General features: G+C 41.1%; 1 protein-coding gene across 3 annotated transcripts in view; it reads left to right on the top strand.

The window, feature by feature from the left end:
* Positions 1 to 22,530, top strand: part of TSHR (thyroid stimulating hormone receptor) — a 96,292-nt gene that overhangs the window by 59,267 nt on the left and 14,495 nt on the right. For all 3 annotated transcript variants that reach the window (XM_037031479.1, XM_037031480.1, XM_037031478.1), the window contains 3 exons: positions 248 to 325; positions 3,820 to 3,888; positions 14,050 to 14,127. In XM_037031479.1, coding sequence (XP_036887374.1) covers positions 248 to 325; positions 3,820 to 3,888; positions 14,050 to 14,127 — 225 coding nt within the window. The remainder of the gene's footprint in view (positions 1 to 247; positions 326 to 3,819; positions 3,889 to 14,049; positions 14,128 to 22,530) is intronic.

The raw sequence follows: 22,530 nt of genomic DNA, 5'->3' as shown, positions 1-22,530 counted from the left end.
CAAAGCTCACTTACTTACTAGACATTTGGGGCCCTGCGTGCATATCTGTCTAGGATGGCTCTCATCACCTCACTTGACCTCTCAGCCACCAGCAGCTAAGTTAATGAAATGTAAAAAGAAGTAAGGTTAAACTAAATTGTGTCAGGTTATTTATTTAAGTGCATATGGGCAGCAAGAGTCCAACTTCAAAAAATAAAAATAAAATAAATTACTGTTTTCACCAAGTGTTTTTATCTTTCTCTTGCAGGGAAATTATAGACAACCCATACATGACTTCAATCCCTGCAAATGCTTTTCAGGGACTGTGCAATGAAACCTTGACACTGTGAGTATTGTTATAAGTTTTCATTCTACAAGTGCTAACAACTGAATTTTGATATCCTACTTTCATAGGCCGTCTAAGATTCACACTCCCTCAGAGTGAGTGCTCTGTAGTCTACCAAGGGTTTCACATAATTAAAGAAGACCATTGATTTACGGTATAGTACTGCATAGATGACAAAATGGCTTTGATATCAAGACAAGAGGATGTCCTTGTAGAAACAGCCAGTACGCTTTATCTGTAAAAGGCCACATAGGTTTTACAGACCATGCAGCCTTAGTGGAAACAGCTAAACTACCATTTTAAGGCAAACGCAGCCATGAACAATTTATAAACTAATGAGCATGGCTATATTCCAATAAAGTTTTCTTTAAAGAACAGGCAGTGGGCCAGATTTGGCCTGCAAGTGCTGTCATGTTCCGTGTTCTAGCATCTTCCCTGTGCAAGAGGAGAACCCAAGCCTAAAGCTAATTTAAGTGATTTTCCCAAGGCCAGAGTTAGGAAATGGTGTCCCTAAGGGCTTTTCTTACCCTCTGGATTCACACTTTACCTTGGTCATCACCAACTCTCATCACCACCACCATCATCACCAACATCATTTTTCATTTTGAATGGTTTCCACTCTGTAGATGTCCAAAAAGAGATGCTTTATCAGGGAAATTCACAAAATGTTCTAATAAGAAGATCAAATAGAAGTATATAAATAAGTTTACTCTCTAACCTGGTAAAGAATTCCCCTCTTTTATTGAATGAGCCACAAAGTAGGGTTGGGACCATGTGCAAGGGGACCTCTCTGTCTAGTTTTAGTATCATGCCCAAGTGCAGACATGGTGGGTGTTCTTCCTGGATTGTCACCCGGCTCCCTCTCCGGTCACACTACAATTCAGGGACTCTTTATCATATACAGACCTCACTGAATTATTCCTCAGCAAAACTGCTTCAACTTCCACACAAGTCTTCTAAGAGACTGTCTCCAAGCCATTCTAAGTCTATCAATCTAGGCCCATGGCACTGTCTCCACTGCTGGGCTTTGATCCACGCTCATCCTTCTCCTTGAAACAAGAGAGCTCTCTTGCAAAGAATAGACTCCTTCTCTGCCACCACCTCATTTGTCAGCACAGCAAGGACCTGGGGTCTTAGCCTGCTCACCCCCAGACCTCGGGGTCTTTTACTTCCTCTGCAAAACTTTCCTCTGTACCATTTACCACTCGTCATACCTCAGGGCCATTCAGTTTCTTTACAGAATGTTACCTTCCCCTTTGGGCATGTTCCCCCCCCCGAGGACCCCATATCCCAAGCAGCTCACCCAAGCGAAAGCAGCTGATTGTCCCACAACTAGTTTGGGGCCCAGTAGGTATTTGATAAACATGGAAATGAGGATTGCCTGAAATCTAGAGGTGGGGATAGCATGGGCTGCCCGTTACCTTTTCAGATGATTATTTCTACATTCCTGCAAAAGTCCTTGATTCTTTGAAGCTCATGCTCAAAAAACTGCAAACTTGAAAGGATTGGTGTCCCACAGAAGAGTTTGTACCCAGATTCCTGGTAGAGAAGGGTTTCAATTAAAGTTTCTTATCCTTTATCTTTCCTTATTATTTTTCTTCTTGCACTGGTTTCTCTTTCCAAGACCTACTTGTATGATACTTTCTTCTAATCTCTGAAACATAATTCCAACGAAGAACATTTTTATTATCTAGGACTCTCAACAAAGTTCGGGTAAATAGACACATCAAATGTATCATTCTCACGTCTTCATAAAAGAACTCGGGTTCATACACACAGAAATAACAATCAGTGCTTTCTCAACCTCTGTGCCCAGTGTCCCTGTGCATTGAAGTCTTCACCTAGAATACCTTGGTAGGTGCAGTTAAACTCATTGCATAATTATTTAAAACAAGCAAAGATTACCTATTAGTTCAACACATAGGGTAAATCCAACTTTTCATGGCCATCTACCAAATTATCCGGACTGTAAGATGCACCAGACCATAAGACACACCTAGGTTGTAGAGGAGGAAAATAGAAAAAAAGTTTTGAAGCAAAAAAATGTGGCAAAATATTTAATGACATAAATAACATAGGCTGCTTCCCCTCCCCTAACAGCAAGCCAGGTAAGCTACATTTGGATTATAAGACACACCCCTTTCCCTCCCAAATTTTGGGGTAAAGATGCATCTTATAGTCTGAAAAAATAGGGGCAAGTGTTTTTCACAGCATTGAACACATAGCTATTTCACTGCCCCAGAAACCTTTTGATTGGGTATTATTATCATATTTTTACAGATAAGGAAAGTGAGGATAATAAAGGTTGAGACATTCTCAGGATCACCTACTGTGAAGTGTCAGAGCCAGGTGTAACTGCAACTTCGGAGTCTCTTTTTGTGCTTCTTCCTGTGTTACCAGAGTGTACAGGTGGGACTGCACACTGGTGTTCAAAGTTTCCCCACAGCTGCCTGACTGTGGTCACAGCTGCCTTCTCTTATTGCACAACAATGTTTCCCAATAACTCCATGCACCCTCTCATACACCAGAGTTCCCACAGCTGGGGCTCCTTCTCCTGCCTGAAGGGTGTGTGTTTCTGCTGAGTTGAAAAAATGGCTTTCGAGGTCAAGAGTCCTGATTCCTGACAGCTCTGCGCAGCATTGTTAGGACAAGTCACCTCCGAGTTGCAGTACTTTCAGCAGGAAAGAGAGGGGATAACGCCTCAGTCCAGCCCTGGGATCGCTGTATAAATTAATTAGTTGAAGAAACATGGCAACAAATTAAAACATTAAAATTTCCACCATAGTCTATCCACTTTCTTCAGTTCACCCTATCTACTATGTTATATTTGTCTTTAAGGTTCAATTTAGTTCAGCCCACACAATTAATCATTTAATCTATGATAATCCCTGAGATAAAAATATAGATAAAATACAAATTCAAAATAGCATTTTAAACAGAGAGATATAAAGCCTATGCCTTCAGATGAATAATGTATTTAAAAGTGTTGATCTTGGACATGGACAATGGTGTGGGGATTGCCTGAGGCAGGGCTGGGTGGAGGGGGGCAAAGGGGAGAAAACTGGGGCAACTGTAATAGCATCAACAATCAAATATTTTTAGAAAAGAAAAAAAAGGGTTGATCTTAGGGAACTGCAGTTATTTCTCCGTTATTGACATTGGGTTAACTTAACTAAAACCACTGTTATTTGAGTGTATGTGGAATATTTTTTTTAAGTCGTTAATGGTGGCAAATCATTGTTCCTCCAAGTGAATCTGTTTCTGAGAAGCAGTGCAAAGTTACTAGAAGCTAAGTCTGGAGAATGGGGATTCAAACTGAGAAGTATTATTCTATGTCCCAAGCAAGACATACTATAAAGTTTTCTTGTGGGCTCAGATGTGGGGCCTGAGAACCTCCAGGCACATTTCTGACACTGAAGAATTGAAGCCCAACCTCCGGAAAGGGCCAGCACCACCTCTCACGGGTCACTGATTTCTCCCCTCTCTGCTTGTAGGAAAATGTACAACAATGGCTTTACTTCAGTCCAAGGACATGCTTTCAATGGGACAAAGCTGGATGCTGTGTAAGTCAAGGGCAGCCATGGAAACCACTATGCTCCCCCACAGTCCCGCCCCAAGAAGGACCTTCCCAAGGGTCCGACTTCTTCTAGAGATAGTTTCTGACAGAGCACTCCTAAACTGCAGAGTTACTATGATCAAAACTTGGGGGTGACGTTAAGGATCTTGGCAAGAGCCAGCTTTAGTGGACACTTACAGGGACTCCAGTTCTACATCCCAAAGCGTTTACCCTCATTAAAATGATGGTATTGGGGACATAAGAGATTTTCATTAATTAAGTTTTCTGAACTTAATTAAAGTACCCCTTTACTTCCTGCGCATAGCAGATAAACACTGACACACACACACCTCTCCAGTTATCTTGTAGGACCGCGTGTGTGGGGGGTTCATCTACGATGTGCAGGAAGTAAAGGGGTATCTTTAGTTAAGTCCAAAGCTGTTCTGAAAGTAAGTTTTTTTCTTTTAGTTTTTTTTCTGATATATTTTCAGGAAAGGTAACAGTTTATATTTGATTTGCTCAGAAAGAGCTGAGAAGCCATATCCAACTTTTGCCTTCCCCCCAAATAAAGAATGCCTAAAATAGAATGTTGGCAAAGAGATAGCCATTGACATGGGTGTCTGTCTTCGCTGTACTTTTCTGTGGGTCTCTGTGGTCCCCCGTATCCAGGCCAGGATGTGCTTTGTGTCTAAGAACTTCTGGGCAGGTTCTGCCATGCTAGTTAGTATGTGTTTTCACCTACTATCTAGCAAATGAAAAATAGCTTTAGTATGTTTCCTACAGTATGGTAAACTAGCTAATTTGTCAGGCTCTCCTACTATAAAACAACTAGATCACAAATTTTTTAAAAAGCAAACATTTTATTTTATAGCTTCAAGACAGGCAAATAAAACAAACCAGGAGCTGAAACCAAAGAGGTGAACTTTCACAGAAGGTGTAGCTCCCAACATCAATTCTGCCAGAAATGACCATTGCAAAGTCTGAAGGTGTAGGATTCTAGATCTGTTGCATTATATAGAGCTTCTCAGGCTGTAACAAGCATATAAACCATCTTGGGGACCTTGTTAAAAATGGATTCTGATACAGTAGGTCTGGGGAGCCCTGGGATTCTGCACTGATAACAAATTCCCAGGCGACACTGATGCTTCTCATCTATCGCCGCACTTGAAGTTGTTGGGGGAGGTAAATAACCTACACGACCTCATGCAGGGGCCTGGATACAAACAAATGAAAAGCCCACACATGTGGACTGAATGGCATTGTTCTGGTTTAGGGGTTAAGTCATGGGTTCTGGTATTATTCCATTTTTAAAGAATAAATGCTCATATATCTTGAAGTAATTACACCTCGGGATGGCTCAGTTCTTTTGGAAGTGCAGTCTTATCTTTGCCAGGCTTTTGCGCTTCCTAACAGTCTTTATCAAATGAAGAGTTTGAGCGCCTTTCTCTGGATGGTCTGGTTGTGGGCTCATATAGGTTGATTTGAGTCATTTTTTAAAATCCATAATTATAGAGGAAGTCTAAAAAGACTCATCAGAATACTATGAAAACTTATATATCAAAATTCACTTACAGTACTGGAGAAATCCAACTTCCAATTTAAGTTATGGTACATATCTCACACAATCCTACTTTTACTTTCAGCATATTTATTGAACACCTACAGTGAGCCAGGTGCTGTGTTCATCATTGGTGTTATATGAGCAAGCTCTCTTCTCACACTGAATTCTGGTGGGGTCAACTCGAGGGCAGCAGTATCAAGGGTCAAAGCACATTAGGGAGAAATGTACTGAAACAAAATATGCATTTCAGATGGAAAATAACTGGACACTAAATATTCAATAGCATTGCCTCCTTTCTTAGAGCTAATAAATATGATTTTCATAGACTTATTATATTTTTTAAATTATTAGCATTTGATTTTGATGTTACATGGCTCTAACCAAATATTTGCCTCTTTGATTCAATTATTCCTAGAAAGCCCTGATTTGAGAGAAATGAGCCTCCTAATTCAATATTTTTATGACAGAAGTAGGTTATTGGAGCGTCTTAAAATAATTAAGACAATTTGTAGATCCTTAGGGTATAAAGATTTCAGAAAACTGTCATGCTGTTCTAGACATTGGGGATATCAGAAGATTATCATTAAGGCAGCAGAGAATCACATTAGCAAGGGAAGGGGTAGGAACCGTGAGGAAACCTTTGACCAGAGCTGATAGCGTGGCTCCTGAGTTCGGTGTCTCCAGCTGAATCTTGTCTGGACCAAGTCTGCCTCCCCAGACTGCTGGGTGAGAACAAGGACTTGACAGCAACCTTGGATATAGGATAATTCACTTCTAAAGCCTTTTCCCCATAAGCAAAAGACTTTTAAACCCAAGGTTAAGATCTGTGCTTTAAATTATTTGCTTCTTTATGTTGCCATATTTTGACATTGGAAGGCATGACATCGACATCGATCGACATTGATCGACATCGATCATCATCGATCATCCTCCGTTATCACTTTTTAAGGACAGACATTTGAGGTATAAAATTCAGGCTTCAAGTTCGATAGAGATATGGTTCTCAAAGCTGGCTGCAAATTCAAATCACCTGAAGAGAATTAGCAGCCCTGATGTCTAGGTTTTACCACCGCACCTTCTAGTTTAATCAGTCTAGGTGTAGCCAGGGCATGGAGATTTTAAAACCTGCCCTGGTGGGTCCCATGGAAAGCAAACACCAAGGGCTGCTGCTGTGGCGTACCTGTATCAGTCTTCATGCCCAGTGGGCACATTTTACACCTGAAGCCCAAAGTGAAGATGTGGTTTTTTAAACATGGTCTTTTACCATGGCTTTTAAAATCTGATAGAGCTTTCTAGCGGCCAAGCCAAAGCCAAAACTCGGATCCCCTGGTTGAAGACTTTTCTCTGTGTCCTACTGGGATTTGCCATTGCAGACTTACCAGCCACCACCACCAAGGCATGGACTCCCAACTCCTCCTCTGACCACTTGTTTCTTCACTTAGGAGAAGGTTTAGATTTCTTTGCTCAGCCCAGGACAGGCATGAGATACAGAAGCTAAAATATCTTGCAATAGTGAAGAGTGGACTCACATGAGAAAAGGGAGGCTACTCAAGGCTCAAGACACAGCCAGAAGTTTCAGAGGACAGTCATTCCGAGCAAAGGGATTATTAGTTAGTGAGGACTTGGCTTCACCCATGTGTCAGTCACCAACTCAGGGAGCTTCCAAATACCGTCTCTCAACCTTGATGAATGTGTTGGTGTGGCCAAATGTCACTAAGTTCAAAGAACTGGGTTTGAGGTTGGGCCACATAAGTTGACACATAAGTTGGGCCACATAAGTTGGGCCACATAAGTTGATTTTGTTTCAAAATCTCTCATACCTGCTCATAAGTGGCCTCTTGGTCATGTTTAGAGAATTCCAAAAAGACTTCATGAGCTTTCCAAAATGTATTTTCTATAATTAGGAGACTCTGCTGGGCTAAGTGGATCTCAGTGTAACTCTCTTAGCCTATTACTTTATGGCCTTAGCCCTAAAATGAGCTGCAAAATATCAAAGGAGTTTAGAGACATTTTCCCTTGAAAAGAGAAAAACTCACAAGGAAACAACTATTTCTGTACCAGATTCTCTTCTTCTGTGGCAAGAGACAAGCTTGGGTGGCAGGAACTATCTCTAAACTGTTGTTCCTTGAACTTTCCTTTCACAGTGAATGTATGAATGTTGCTTTAAAAAAGCTATTCGCAACCGTATAAAATGAAAGTACTCAGGTGGATGGACCACTCTGGTCTTTTAATAGAGCAAACTAAGTTAGTCGTATTCAACAGGGGGGTACTGAATTTCCCAGGGAGCTCTTAGTACCAGGAACATTTCTTTCTTCTTTTGGGGTAATGCTACTCAAGAAGATTCTTTTGATATACCACCTTGTTGTGAGACAGGTAAGTTTAATAAGGTTTATTGTAGAGGTGGACTGTTCAGCATCTAATAAGAGCTCAGAAGAGTCTCAGATTATCTGGTGGTCTCTGAAATTAAACCTCTGAAGAGATTATGTAGGGAGACTCAACATTCCCACCCCCTTTCTCCTCAGTCCATATTAAGGGCTCTGTGAGAGGCCTGGCTGGTGGAAGGGAGTTATTCTATTGGAGACGGCAGAGTTTAACTCAGTGGCTCCCTGAATTACAGTCTGTTCTAGTCATTGTAACTATCCCTTGAAACACAGGAAAAACTTCTGCGCACCATTTTCACCATACTTTCTTACCATTTTCCTATAAAATATTAAAGTTATATGGAGGAGTTTAACAAATGCCGGAAATACATCATAATGAAAAATCATTGGTTTCTTGGTTTTTAAAAGTCTAGATCAAAGCCTGGAAAACGTGTTCTGGAAAGGGCCAGCGAGCAAATATTTCTGGCTTTGTGAGGCAGCTACCCCCCTCTGCCACCGGAGTGTGACGGCAGGCACAGACAATACACAAAAATGTGTGTGGCTGCATTCCAACAAAACTTTATGCACACAAACAGCCAGCAAGCAGGATTTGACCGAGTGGTCACAGTTTGTGAACCTCTGGTCTAGATAAAGGTATTCAGTGAGAATGGCCCTTGTGTGATGGAATATGTAGTCTATTTCTCCCAGTTCCTAGTAATGGTTAATGGGCAGACATGGGATAAAAATACGACGTGTCTGGATAAAAATATTTGGGGGTTCAAAAGTTCATATCCAATCATAATAGAAAACAAAGATCTTGGGGTTTTTTTCAATCTGTCTTGAATCCAAATACTGCTCCTGTTATAAAACAATGTTCCATCTATTCATCATTCTTCCCTAAGTTTCTGATTTCTGGTTGGTAGAAACTTTATTTTTTCTTAGCTTTAAGCACTTCAGTAAGAGGTATCACATGAATCCAAGGGGAACTCAAGGTGATCATGATAAGGAGGCCTGGGACTGGAGGAAGATACAGATTGACCTGGAGATGGAGGAAACAGAGGTCAGGTTTTCATATAATAATAAAATAGTGTTCATGTTGTGGTGTTAACATAGGACCGATGCCCCTGGTCTCAAAGCTAGTTATGATTTTGAACTAATACAAACACATCAACATCCTATAATCATCCTAACATTGTTCAAAGATCATACATTTCACGTTAGAAAATTGGTAAATTCTCCAAAAGTGTGTTCAAATATCTCTCGGTTCAAATTTAAGCAATATGTTGTCAAAAAGAACCATTATCCCCCATCATTTGCCTCGTGCCAATTTACTGAAATTAGCAGATTTGGTCTCATTTAGACAGAGTTTTGTTAGTAAAACTGTAGAATACAATTGCAGCCAAGTTGGAGAAATTCCACATTGAGAACTAGCGAGCGCCGATGGCTCCGCAGCAGCTGGGTAATTAGTTAAAAGTTCACGAAAACTACGGCAGATGTGTAAAAGCACGTGGTCCTGTGATTTCATATGGAACCGAGCACGCTGTCATCACTCAAATGTGAAATTAATAAAAACACAGCATCCTTTATTCAACAGAAGTTGCACCGCGTGCAGTCGCAAGTCACACATTCATTCTACGGAACCTTTTCCCATCCAATCTGGTGTGGCAATATACTGCTTATCTGAAAGTGTCTAATTCTCCACATTGTATTTTCTAGTGTCAAATTCTAGTAACTAGCTACTATCTCACAGTAAACATTTGGTTGGGGGAGGGGGAATATCCTTTTGATGTGCTAAAAATGTCCTGAAACGCTAAGCATTGAACAGAGAAGTCAACACAATTCGTGGCCTAATTAAGATCACATATTAGCTGATTAAAAGCAAAACATGGCATCTTGGGGCACTGGGGAAAGATGACGACAGAGAAGATTATAGGACTAAGCAGGCCATTATTTCTCAGGAATACTTAAACGGTTTGTGAGATATACTCCAAGGCTGGCTTTCTCTGCCTATTGAACCTTGTGCATTTTCTCACCCGAGACCATTTACAGACAGGTAGCCTGATTTCTGCTACCCAAGGATTTCTATACAGCAAGGAGGGCTGGGCAGGGCTTCCTTTTAATTTTCCAAATAACAAATGCTGTGAGAGAGAACCACAGTTCCCCACAGAAGTGTTCCCATGAGGGTCTCACAACATAAATAGGTGCCAGCCCACGTGTCCCCTAAAGGAATTATGGAGACACAGGCTGAAATTCCATCTTGGAGCTGAAATGCATCCTAAAACTGCCCAGAGAGCAAAGCTCGGCACCAACCACAGCTTTCCTTGCCACAGTGTCATACTTCTCCCTCTGCCATGGGTCACCCCCTCATCTAAATGTAATGTAGGGGATCCTCCAGCTAGGGATTACCCTGCAACTAGATGTTCATTTATTCATCCTGCATGTTTGCATTGAATGGCTTCTTTGTCCCAAGAATGAGTCCAGTGGGGAAGGACGTGAGCCATAATATTGTATCTGTTGTATTGAGTTCTTCTATTGGATGTTCTTCCCCAGCTCGTGCCTGACCTTCTTCGTTTTCCTGGTTGCAGGGTTCACATGCGCAGGGCAGAGTTTCTCAATAACCCCCCACTCCAAAAAATCTGACTCATCTTTTTGAGGAAGAACTTCATGTTTTTCCGAGAAATTCTCAAAGAGGCTTAAGCCCTCCAGAGAATGAAAAGGCATTGAAAACACACATGTAGCACATCTATCTTATTTTTAAAGGCAGTACCAGTTATTTTTCTCATAAGCCCTTCCCAGTATTTATATTCAGAAATCCTCAATTTCAAGGTCTTTCCTTTCAACTCTGACTCTAAGCCTTTCTACTCTGTTTTAAGTTCATTTATGGCCATCGCAAGAGATAGTTGAAATGATCACATACACCCTTATCAAATAATCATTGTCTGGAGTAGCTACCCATAGAGCCTACCAAGAATTGTGATTGGTTTACCCTAGTCAGTTTACAGACTGTAGATTCCAGAGAAATCAGGGTAAGTCATAGTTACCCAACCCATGGTTAAAAGCTAAATGAGGCAGCCCTCCACACTGCTAAGGGCTGGCTAATGGTTTTCATTCCTACGCACCTAAGAGGTAAAGGGCCCAAAGAACCACGTTAGTTTTAGAGAATACCATGTTGGTTTCAGCCTCCCCCGAGACCCCGTTCACCTTCGTTCAAGTTGGCTGCATCCTCACTCATTCTCCTTGTCCCCTCCTGGACTCTGGCTGGCTTTCCCAGTTTGAAATCTTCTGCAGCGTTTCTGGTAAACTACAACTCTTATCAACCCGCCTCCTTATCCTTGGGGGCGTATTAAGTATCAGAGAAAACACTGTGGAATTGGACAAGCAATTATTTAGTTCTACAACAATTTCTAATGATTGGAGCAAGCCGATTTTTGCTCACAGCACTTGGAGGAGATGAGAACAGAATGAGATGAATCCACCAGTTGTTACTTGATTTGTAGCCGCCTGGAAACAGAATATGCTCTGCGAGCTGCATGGTCCAAAGAATACAAAAAGAGACACAAGTGAGAGAGGCCCCTGTGCTGAGCTTAGTTGTCTTTTTTTACAAAACCATGCTGTTCAAGATCTCTCCAGTTGTCTGCTCCGAGGTGGCTTTTTGCCTGCTCTGTCCCTGAACAAAGGAACTCTGAGGTCACAGTGAGCTGAAGAAGAGTCAAACAATGACCAAATGAAGCCTGTGGTTGAGAGTCAGGTGACAGCCGTTCATCCAGAAGGCACGTACTGGCTGCTGCAGCATCTTAGTTGGGCCCTATATTCATGTGTGATTAACTGACCCCCTCCATTTCAGACTTAATGCCCTGGAAGCTCAGTTTCCATCCACTGGCTGAAGAGGCCATGTCTGTCCCATATCCCTGTGGCATTTGTAAACCAGCTGCCCTATCACAGCCATCAAGAAAGTCAACTGGCCGCCACACCATATGCTAAATCTCCTAACCTTTCATTTTCCATTATTTTTCCCTTAAGACAATCATATGTATCACACCCAGAGTTTAGCATCACCCTTCTTACTATTTTGAAGGACATGTGCATTGGTTTTTTTATTCATTCATTTACACATTCATTCAATAAACAATTATAGAGGCATTGAACTCAGCACTGATGATACAGCAGTCAATAAGACAGAGAGCTTCAGTGCTGGCTGGTGTAGCTCAGTGGATTGAGTACGGGCCTGAGAACCACACGATCGAGGTTTGATTCCCAGTCCGGGCACATGCCTGGGTTGCAGGCCAGTTCCCAGCAGGGAACTCACAAGAGGCAACCATACATTGATGTTTCTCTGCTTTTCTCCTTCCCTTCCTCTCTAAAGATAAATAAATAAAATCTTTAAAAAAAAAAGACAGAGAGCTTCTGTTCTGGTTGGGGAGACAGGCAATGAACAAATAAACAAATAAAACATAAGATAATTACATGTTTTGAAGAAGCTATGAAGCAAATAAAGACACCAACAAGAAAAACCAGTGGCAGCTACTTAGATTGGCAAGTTTACTGCCTCAGTTTGAGAGGAAATGGGAAGAAGCACAGAATCTACAGCAATTTAGGAGACTTTCTTGTCTTGGGTTAATCTCTCATCCTGCCCAGGGCAGGGAGATTTCATGGGTAAAGTTTGGTAAAACTCTTCTTCCTCCAACTGCTCCAGTGAAGACCCATGTCTGGCTCTGAGGCTGCCACCTCTTGTTTTAAGTAAGTTCCGGTCTTGAGAGAAGACTGGAGCTGCTGGACCAGGAGGGGCTGAGGGCAGGAGCTCGAGGAAGCTGCTCCTGGCTTTGCCACTGAGCAGTAACAGAGGCTGCCTCCCCTCGAGTCAGCCACAAATGGAGTCACCCTCCTTCTCCAAAACTCTGATTCCACGAGAAGAGGAAGAGCCAATTAACCAAGAAGTTTGTCTGTGAGGGCTCTGGAAAGGGATCCTCTTGACCGGAAGTCCTATCACACTATTATTATTAGCCATCATCCTGGAGAATGTTCCATCATGAAGAGCAAACACCATAAACAGAATGATGGTAGCATTATCTGTATCAAGGCAGACCTCCTGAGGGCCTCTGTTGCATTCATTTTGCATCGACAGGGGACCACTCACTAACTCTTCAATTGACCGGGCTATGGGGCATGTTATCCTAAACATGTGTAAATTTAGATCGCTTATAACAAGGATGGATATATATATATATCTATATCTATCTACCTATATATATATATATATATATATATATTTATGCTTTGTTTCTTTTCAGAGAATTTGTTCTCTAAAAAAAAGTAGGGGGAAAAAGCCAGTTTTAAAATCCTTGTAAGCTTTTATCCATTTCAAGGTAACTTTGTTTCAAACATACTTTGTGACTTATTTTCCTTCAAAACTATTTTACCCTCAAATGCCCAATGCATTTTCAAAACAGAAAGATCAACGTGCCCATCAAACCTCTTCCATGAAGGTATCCTCTGTAATCTGGACTGCATAAGCTAACCCCCCACAATGGGATTGCTAAAGAAAATACAAGTTACCCAATTAAATTTGCATTTCAGATAAACAACAAATAACTTTTCACTCGACTTTCAAAAATTGCATGGGGAATGCTTATACTAAAAATGCATTCATTGTTCTTCTGGGCTGTATTTTTATTTGCTAAATCCGGTAACCCTGCCACAGAGGAAAGATCTGACTCCCTGACCATTCGCATCACCACTCACCACCTTCCTTCCATTCCTACTGAAGCCCCATCTTTTGACGGGGGAGGTGAATGCACAATACGGTGTCCACATGTTATGGAATTGTGCAGCTGAAACCTGTATAAGTTTGTTAACCAGTGTCTCCCCAATAAGTTCAATAAAAAGGGGGGAAGGAAATGGGAATATTGAACTATATTGAGAAAACGTTTAAATCACTTGGTGTTGAAGAGGATTGAAAAACACAGTTGCCACCGGCTGCATAAAAAGGGGATTAGGCAACTTGTGTAAAATCTAGATATACAAACAGAATGATAAACATGCTCACTTTGAAAGATTTCTGCCATCATCAATGTGTATAAACAAGTAAAATCTAGAATTTTTGAGTACTTAAACCATAGAAGGTAATTCTTAAATTTCCAAGTTCTTAAAAACCAGTTAATAGCTACAAGGGACCACACTCACAATTTATTTTGGTATTTCTATTCATTTGCTTAACTTCACCTAATCTACTTTCTCTCTCTCCCTCTAGTTACCTGAACAAGAATAAATACCTGACAGTTATCGACAAAGATGCATTTGAAGGAGCATACAGTGGACCAACCTTGCTGTGAGTAAGACAAACAAAACAATATGTAGACTAATTTTTCTTTTACCTTCTTTTTCTGGATGGGAGGTAGGCATTAAGGGAAGCAGCTGATGTTCATTGTATAGAACACTAGTTGGGTTGGGTAAAGACTTCGGACAGGACTTTTCTGCCCAGCTATACAGGCTACTACTGGTGGAAGAAAGTCCTTGTTCTTTGAGACTCAGGAGGCCCAGTCCCCCACCATGTTAACCCGATGCTGGATCAGGCAGCCATTTTGGTGTGGACGTTCAGGGAGGTCCTCTTGTGGAAAATAACAGACACTTCTGAACAGCTGCTATTTGCAAAATGCTAGGACATGGGGTCTAGATAAAGGCGGAGAGCACTTTAGTTTGCACAGAAAGCTTCTATGAACAATGCCTGGGACAAAGAGGGAAGAGTATAAATGATCGTTGTATTTATATCTGGAAGAACTTGTCATCATTGGGGAAGATGGGGTATAAACCTTTTTAAAAACAGCACAGAAAGAAGTATCTATCTGTGCCTTTGCTCTGCTGTACACCTCCATGTCCAATCGGTGATCAAGGTCTGTCAGTTCGGTCTCCCTCCAGCCTCTCTATCAGTGCCACGTTCTCATCCCCTTGGTCTGACCTTAGTTTAGACTCTCCAGTCTGGCAAGGAGCATCTCAGCCAACTCCTTGCCAGACTGGAGCACAGCATTCCAGGAGAAGCACGAGACAATCCAGTAGAGGCAAATGGAAATAGTAGAGGCTCTATGTATATTTATGCTTTTGAAAATAAGAACAAATTGCGTTTTACTAATATTGTATATACTGATGACCACTATCACTTACCTGTCAGGTGGGGAATGGATGCATCGCAAGGAAACAGTGGGTGATCCAGTCTCAAGAACTTATCCTCATTCTCACTGTTAATGCTTCTACTATACTTTTGGATGAAGCGCACCCACTTACTTGGGTATACGGCCTTATTCTCTTAATATATAGGCTCCATGTAAAAGGGCAGAGCGACCCTGAAAAATTACTCTTTCACATGGAGATTCATTGTAATTCATGGCAACTACTTTAAAATAGTGTTTTTTTTCTTTTTACAAAAGACAAGCAGAAAAAATGAGTTGACCCTCTCTGTCATTTTCTTTAACATGAAAGATATTTTTCAAAGACATTTGTACTTCAAGATAAAAGTGATAGTTCACCAAGGAATGAGAAAATTGTTGCTTTTCTAAAGAAATTTGTGACTTGGAAAGAGCCTTTAGAAATAGGTATTTGGAAACTCTTCCAATTATGTACTTTTCTGATGAAAATGGTGAATGTCCCTTAATAACAATGGTTTTGTTAAAATCAGAAATTAAATGCTGACCCCTACTTCCCATGAGAATGAAGTTGCTCAGACTGCGCTGTGTGCTGAGTGAAGTATTTGGTTTACACTCCAGTCCGAGCTTCCCACCTTACCAAGGACTTGTACGATGCAGTTAGCCAAAGGGCACCACGCTCTAAGTAGCACTAGATTGGAGAACAAGGGTCTCCAGATCTCCCCTTGCCCTCCCTCTTGGTCCCGCTCCATCCCACCAAGAAAGAGAAAAGTGAGGAATTCAGAAGCAGTAATCAACACAGAAGAGAAACAGATGTAATTCCCAGGAAGACCAAAAAGGAAGGTCCTGGGAATCTTGAAACGAAGGCATCTATACCAGAGCTAAAGGATGGAGGGTACCAAGAGAAAGTTCTAGAAATAAAAAGGATTGATGGAGTATCTGACAAATTTTCATATCTGTCAATCTTTTCAAAGATCTGAAAAACTGGTTTGAGAAGGTTTTTTATGCAACTTAGGAGATGGGGGGCAAGACTAAGCCAGAGGGCTACTCAAACCAAGAGATGTGAATAAAAAAAAAAAGAGAGAGACATCTCATGAAGAAACAAAAAAGTTTACAAGAAAGGACATCAAATTATAATATGCAGAGTTGTGTTGTAATGACTGAAGTACTGAATATGGGTTTAACCAAATACGTCCTCAAACTATTTTAGGAGAGTAGAGGGGTAACAGGTAGGTGTGTGCAGGGTGATAAGAACTAAACCCTCGCCCTGGCTGGCGTAGCTCAGTGGATTGAGCAAACCAGAGGATCGCGGTTTCGATTCCCAGTCAGGGCACATGCCCGGGTTGCAGGCCAGTTCCCAGCAGGAGACATACAAGAGGCAACCATACATTGATGTTTCTCTCCCTCTCTCCTTCCCCTCTAAAGATAAATAAATAAATAAACTCTTTTTTAAAAAAAAGAACTAAACCCTCATTATCCATAGTAGGGAGTTGGTGGGTAGATCAAGAACCAATGAATCAAGACATATTTACAATTATGGAAAAATGTCAGTTGAGAGTGGTTGCTTCTTTAAAAAGCAGAATGCAAGGAGGGGCCGCACAGGAGGCAAGCTAGGAGTGCTATCAAGCCTCCAGTGTAACTTAAAAAAAAAATCAGCCCATGTGTAATTTTAATAGAAATAAAAATTCAATGTCAAAAGAAAGCCACAGGCCTAAGAAAAGAAGGCAGGGGAGCTGGCAGCCTCTGAGAGGCCAAGAGGAGGAAAGTAAAAATGAACAAGGGTGAGCCCAGAGTTGTCTTAAAATGCATTTGTTAACTCATCATGCACTGACATCACTTTAATTCTGACCTTGACCTTTCGTTAAAATCTTCATTACTTTATTTCCTACATATCTTCTCCTCGTAACTAGATTTTAAGATGGTAGAGGAAATGGGCTATGTCATATATTTTTGTAATCTCTCCTCCACTTCAAAGGAAAAGACAGCATCCACTCAGTAAATATTTAATAAATTGTAACTGGACATCAAACAGCCAGGATTTGGTTGTGATTTGATGTAAAAGCCAAACTGGGACCAGCTTAAACTCCATCTAAAAATAGATTTGAATGACATGTACATTTCTGCCTCGTAAAGCTATTTATGAAAAAAATACACTTGTCTCTAACAGTTGGCAAAAACCAACTTGCCCACTTAGTTTACCACCTTATTGCAGAGTAATTTCTCAAAAAAGAATCTAATTTTAAATAGGTGCCACATCTAAAGTGAAGTCTTTTCTCCAAACTTGGCTATTTTTAAAATAAGCCTTTTTAATTTCATTTAATGACATTTTATTTATTGATTTTTAATCAAGATATGCAACCTCATTTTCTATTTTTATACTTTCCACTCTTTATTATCTTCTTTTCTTTTCATCTTATTTTGAAAGAGAAGCTCTTGGTGTTTATAATCCCAACAGAAAGAACACAGTGAAATGTAATGCCTTCCATAATAATCAGAGTTCTCTACGGCCTGAATTATGTAACCCACACTGAGAAGCACTAACTTACTGTCCAACATGACTATATTATCACAGTCCCCCTTACTATTATTAGCATCTCCTAAGAAGAGAAAATCTCTGTACACTATCCTTGTTTACATTATATGGATCAATGAAAATAAACTTTCAAAATTAAATTTTGTTCTTTTAGGTAATCCAACTAATTTTTTGACAATCTAAGGGTCATGGCACTGCCAGCTTGGTTCACAAAAAAAAAAAATACGTCTTCTATTTTTTTCTGATGCTTAATGACTGTCACAAGATCATACTATTAGATGGCTGAAAAATTGTAACAGGGTTCTTTTGGGTATTCCTAAAGTCCACAGCTATGTTTGAATACATGCGTTTCTAGATCACTCAATTTATTGAGGTATAATTTATATACAACAACACACAGAGTTTTCAAGTGTACAGTGTGATAAGTTTTAGCAAAACTACGTTACCCCATGCCAGTTGAGGCTTAGGATCGTTTCATAACCCAGAAAGTTCCCTTATGCCCCTCTGTTTCACAGATGTGTACATATCTTACCTCGTATAAGTCTCTAAGAGAAAAATGATCAGGTCACAGGATAAATATGTATTTAACTTCGTAAAAAATACTGCCAAACTTTTCCAGGATGGTTGTCCCATTTTCTGTCTGTACCAGTGAGGTCGGGGAGTTGCAGGCTGGCCAGCTCTTTCACTTCATTGTCAATCTTTTTGACTCTAGCCATGAACAGGTATAAAGTGGTATCACGCTGTGGCTTTACTTTGTGTTTCCAGGACTGTTAATGATGTTGAGCATCTTTTCCTGTACTTATTAGTCATTTGTATATTTTCTTTTGTCAAGTGCCTATTCAGCTATTCTACCCACTTTTAAAATTGGGTTGTTTGTCTTTTTATTGAGTTGTGATCCTGGGTAAAATTTTTGGCCTAAGTAAAATCAGCTTTAGTCCAAACTACCAGCTCTCCCCCACCCCCTTTCCCTTTTCTCCTCCTTGTCTAAGAAGAAATGGTTAATTTGACACAAACTCATGCAAGGTGTTCATTTACTCACTTATTCTACAGGCTTTTTACTGAGCACCTACTGAACGCCAGGAAAGTTAGAAGGATAAGACACAGCCTCTGCTTGTAAAGAGGTTGCAGTCAAATTCAGGAGGAATGTAAGTAACTATACGATAAGTTTCAAGTAAAAAGAGCCATAAGAGATATTAGAGAATCAAGATATCACTTCTCCCTAGGGTAGCCAGCAAAGGCCTCATTTCAGGAGGTGGTATTGAGATGGTCTTCAGATGAGGGGTGGAATTGCAACAAAGATAGAGTTAGGAGTGAAGAAACAAAAGGCAAGTCTAAGGATAATACAGGATGTGTTCAAAGAACAAGAGAGAGAGGGAACAAAAGAAACACTGGCAGTTCCAAAATAGTGACAAGGATGTAAAGCACAGCATAGGAAATATAGTCAATAATATTGCAATAACTGTGTAAGGTGCCAGGTCGACTTACTGGGGGAATCTCTTCATAAGTTATATTAGTGTTAATCACTATGCTATATACCTGAAACTAATACAATACTGAATGTCAACTGTAAATGGAAAAAAGGAAAGAAAAACAGAGTTTGGGCCAAATGATAGTGTCTAAAAGTGTGTTATGTTGAGATCATATTGTGAGGAATATAGCCTGACTCAGTAGGTAAGTTGACCCACTGAGGGTTGCCATGGAAATATTAGTGATGGTTGCATAATGCACAGTGTGTGGCTCCTCGCTGTGCCTCTTTCCTTCGCCTCTCCCTGCCCTCTGCCCTGACTGTCAGTCCTGGATACCCTGTCCCCGCAGCTGCTCCGGACCTGCTCCTCCTTCTTTGGCGGGCACTGGACCTCCCTCCGTGGGGGTCAGATGGAGCCTAGAGACCTAATCAGTCTGGGGTTCCTCGTTTTCCTGTGGGTGCTCGCTGAGCAGGGCCTCTGAAGCAACTCGCTCGGAGAGGAAGGGAACCTCCTCGGGCGGAAACCAGAGGAGCTTTGTCTGCTAGGCTGCCCTGCTCCTGGACTATGAAGGGAGTGGCAAAGATAAACAGACTTCTGCAGTTCCCTTTTGGGCACCAAGCCAAACTCATGCGTGCCAAGGGGCCGAGGTGCTGGGTTAGCGACTGAAGCAGGTTGTGCTTCTTAAGTCAAACACACCCTTGTCTTCAGAGGAGAGAGCCTGTTCCCGTTTGATGGAGTCTCTGAGGGCTTCCACGGAGGTCACAGAAGGATTTGAAGAGAAAGAACAATGACCTTTCCAGAACTGTGTGCATGCGGGTTTCTTGCTGGGAGCAAGAGGATGGTCAATTTGAGCCCTAGGACCGTCAGGCCACTGAAGTTGTGTCAACAATGCAAGATAATTGATTCGTCCAAAAATTCAAATTTATTCATTAGTAACATCTTTTACCATAGCCACCAGTATGACAAAAACAATTAATACTATAATGATAAGGTTTCTTTTTATAACTACTGAGAAATTTGCATAGCAGTCCCCCAACCAGGGGGCTTGCTCTTGGTGGGAGAGAGGTAATGGAGTTATTGCAAAGATCCTTGAAGTCATGCAAACCTTTGTGATTCTTTGGATGACTGACAGCGTGGCTACTATCATCCTCAAAACTTTTTTTACTTTCAAAAAGGAGGCGTTCTCCAAAGCACAGAGAGCCACTGGCCAAGAGCGGTGACCTCAAACGATCACACATTTGGCGTCAGGGGATTCGGTCTGAGTAAATGTTTTCATACCCAAGCCAAGCCAAACAATAAACTAAGATGACTTTTCATCTTTAAAAAGAATAATTCACAAATCCATGAACTGTTTCTTGTGACATGGTTTTGCCCAAGTTAATTGTTTAAGTAAGAGCTTTTTGCCTTGATCAAAACTGGCAGAACATAAAGGAATATTTGCTGAATCTGAATCCTAGGAAAATAATATTTGTAACATTTTCTAAGTGATATGAATTCTGAACACTTCTATTAACCAGTCATCACTCTTTAGCCAGGAATCTATCGGCAGTGATAAATCTTCAAAATAAAAGAAACAAGTAGGAGCACAATTTTTTTCTTTGCAACTTTAAATATACATAGGTCTACCTATTAGTGTCTATCTACTAGGCTCACCGCTAGACACTTTTAATTAAATTGTTGTTTCAGCCTATCAATCACAAAGTGTTCTGACCTGTTTACCATCACTCCTCTCATAATTTCTATTGATTTTCACCATATCAAGCTCCAACTGTCTGTGTGATGAAAGAAGAGAGATGAGATTACATAGGGCCAAACAGACGGGACAAAAATCATGTCTACTCTGTTGGGTAGCACATCTTCCTCACGGCTTCACCATTAACTAAAAGAGGCTGCGAATAAGCTAACCAACAGGAGGGGATAAATCCACCTGCAATTAAAATTTTCAGTAAATAACCCACAATCCAAACACAAGAAGCAGTTTTCAATTTTTCCCAAGCAAAGATGAGATGAGCACTGAGTTCTTTGACTCCCCTGGGAGTTTTACTCTAAGAACAGGTGGAAGGAAGTAAGGTAGTTACGGGGTTTCATTCCGACACACTGGCTCTGCCAAGTCTCTGAAATCCATTTTGTAAATTACGTTCTGCTTCTGAGCACTTTTTTTAAGTGGAGTTTTCATTTCTCACAGAATTGAGGCTGACGCTTTGTCACTATAGTGATGGTCATTTTGTACATCTGTTGGGGGTAGGGAAGGAGCGGGGAGAGGATGTAAAATTGGGGAGGGCATACTTCTGTGTCAGCTTCTGACTATTGATAACAAATTGGCATCGTGTCCTCTCGTCACTGTGTGGAGGATCTCTGGCCTCACCGAGTTACAGTACACAGGTAGTTTTTCACTGCAGTGTCTGTTATGCTGCGACATTAAACCCCATGAGATTTCAAAATCTGTCATGGAAACTATAGGCTTTTAAAAAATGTAATTAAGCAAACTCAAGAGGGAGAGAAAGAGGGTAGCGGTGATTACAAAGCAATCTGAGTTACAAAGCAATTTCATTCGTACACATGCAGTTTGGAAAAGACTGGTCACTTACGATCATCTGAATTTATAGACAGGTATTTCTAAACAATTTTAATAGCAGCTATTTTTGAGCTTCAGCTTTGTGCTAGGTTCTTGTTCACCTCAAGCCCTTTTTAACTGTTCCACAGTGGGTGTTACTATCTCTGCTTAGCAACCGAGAAGACTGAGGTGCACAGGTAACTGCACTGAGGGGTCCTTATTTTAAGGACTCAGTTGATTGTTGACTCAGGTCGCAGGAGCCTAAACTAGGTTCTATGAAATGGAGTTGAGTCGGAGGTCCTCCCTCCTCATTGTCAATTTTGAATCATTATCCCTCCCTCCTCCTCAAAACCCTCCCCGACTTCCATCTCATGTCATCAGACATTACCACTCAGATGTGTTTCTTATTTGTTATCCATGAACTCCAAAGTAATTTTGTCTCGCTTCTAAAAGATTTTGGCTATTTATTCAATGTTACTGACTTTTCTAACGCTACTGCTCTCATAATTTTTGGTGATTTCAATACCCACATACATCATCTTTTCTATACTTTGGCCTCTGACCTTCATCCCTCCAATAAACTTGCCCTCCCGCTCTCCCTCCAAGTTGTACTTCCACGGTCTGACCCTGGACCTGCTATTACCAATGACTGCGGACCCTCCATAATCTCAACCTCAAACACCCTGTTGTCTTTCCATCTCTCTCCTAGTAATACACCGACTCCTTCCATTTTTTTTGGTCCCACGGGGATCTACAATCCATCACTAACACTGCATTATATTTTGCCTCTCTCATATCCTCATTCCTTCTGAGTGAGCTTGGATTCCCGGATCTGTCATTACAAACACTGACGTGTACCTACAGACAACTAACTGAATGCCCTTCTCTCTTATAATCCTTTCCTAGGAAAACCCTACCCTGGTTAAGTCCACCTACCCACTTTTTATGGGCTTGAACGTTTGCAGGTGGGTGTGGCAAGTGGTCTCACATTAAGTCATTCACCCCACAGGGTCCTCCATGCTACAGCGCAGCAACACCCCAT

The sequence above is a fragment of the Sturnira hondurensis genome, unplaced genomic scaffold (genome assembly GCF_014824575.4).
Source record: "Sturnira hondurensis isolate 20B ecotype Veracruz unplaced genomic scaffold, ASM1482457v3 Scaffold0021143, whole genome shotgun sequence".
In the NCBI taxonomy this organism is placed as follows: Eukaryota; Metazoa; Chordata; class Mammalia; order Chiroptera; family Phyllostomidae; genus Sturnira; species Sturnira hondurensis.
Note: the sequence above shows the minus strand (reverse complement) of the source record. Positions and strands in the feature narration are given on the sequence as shown.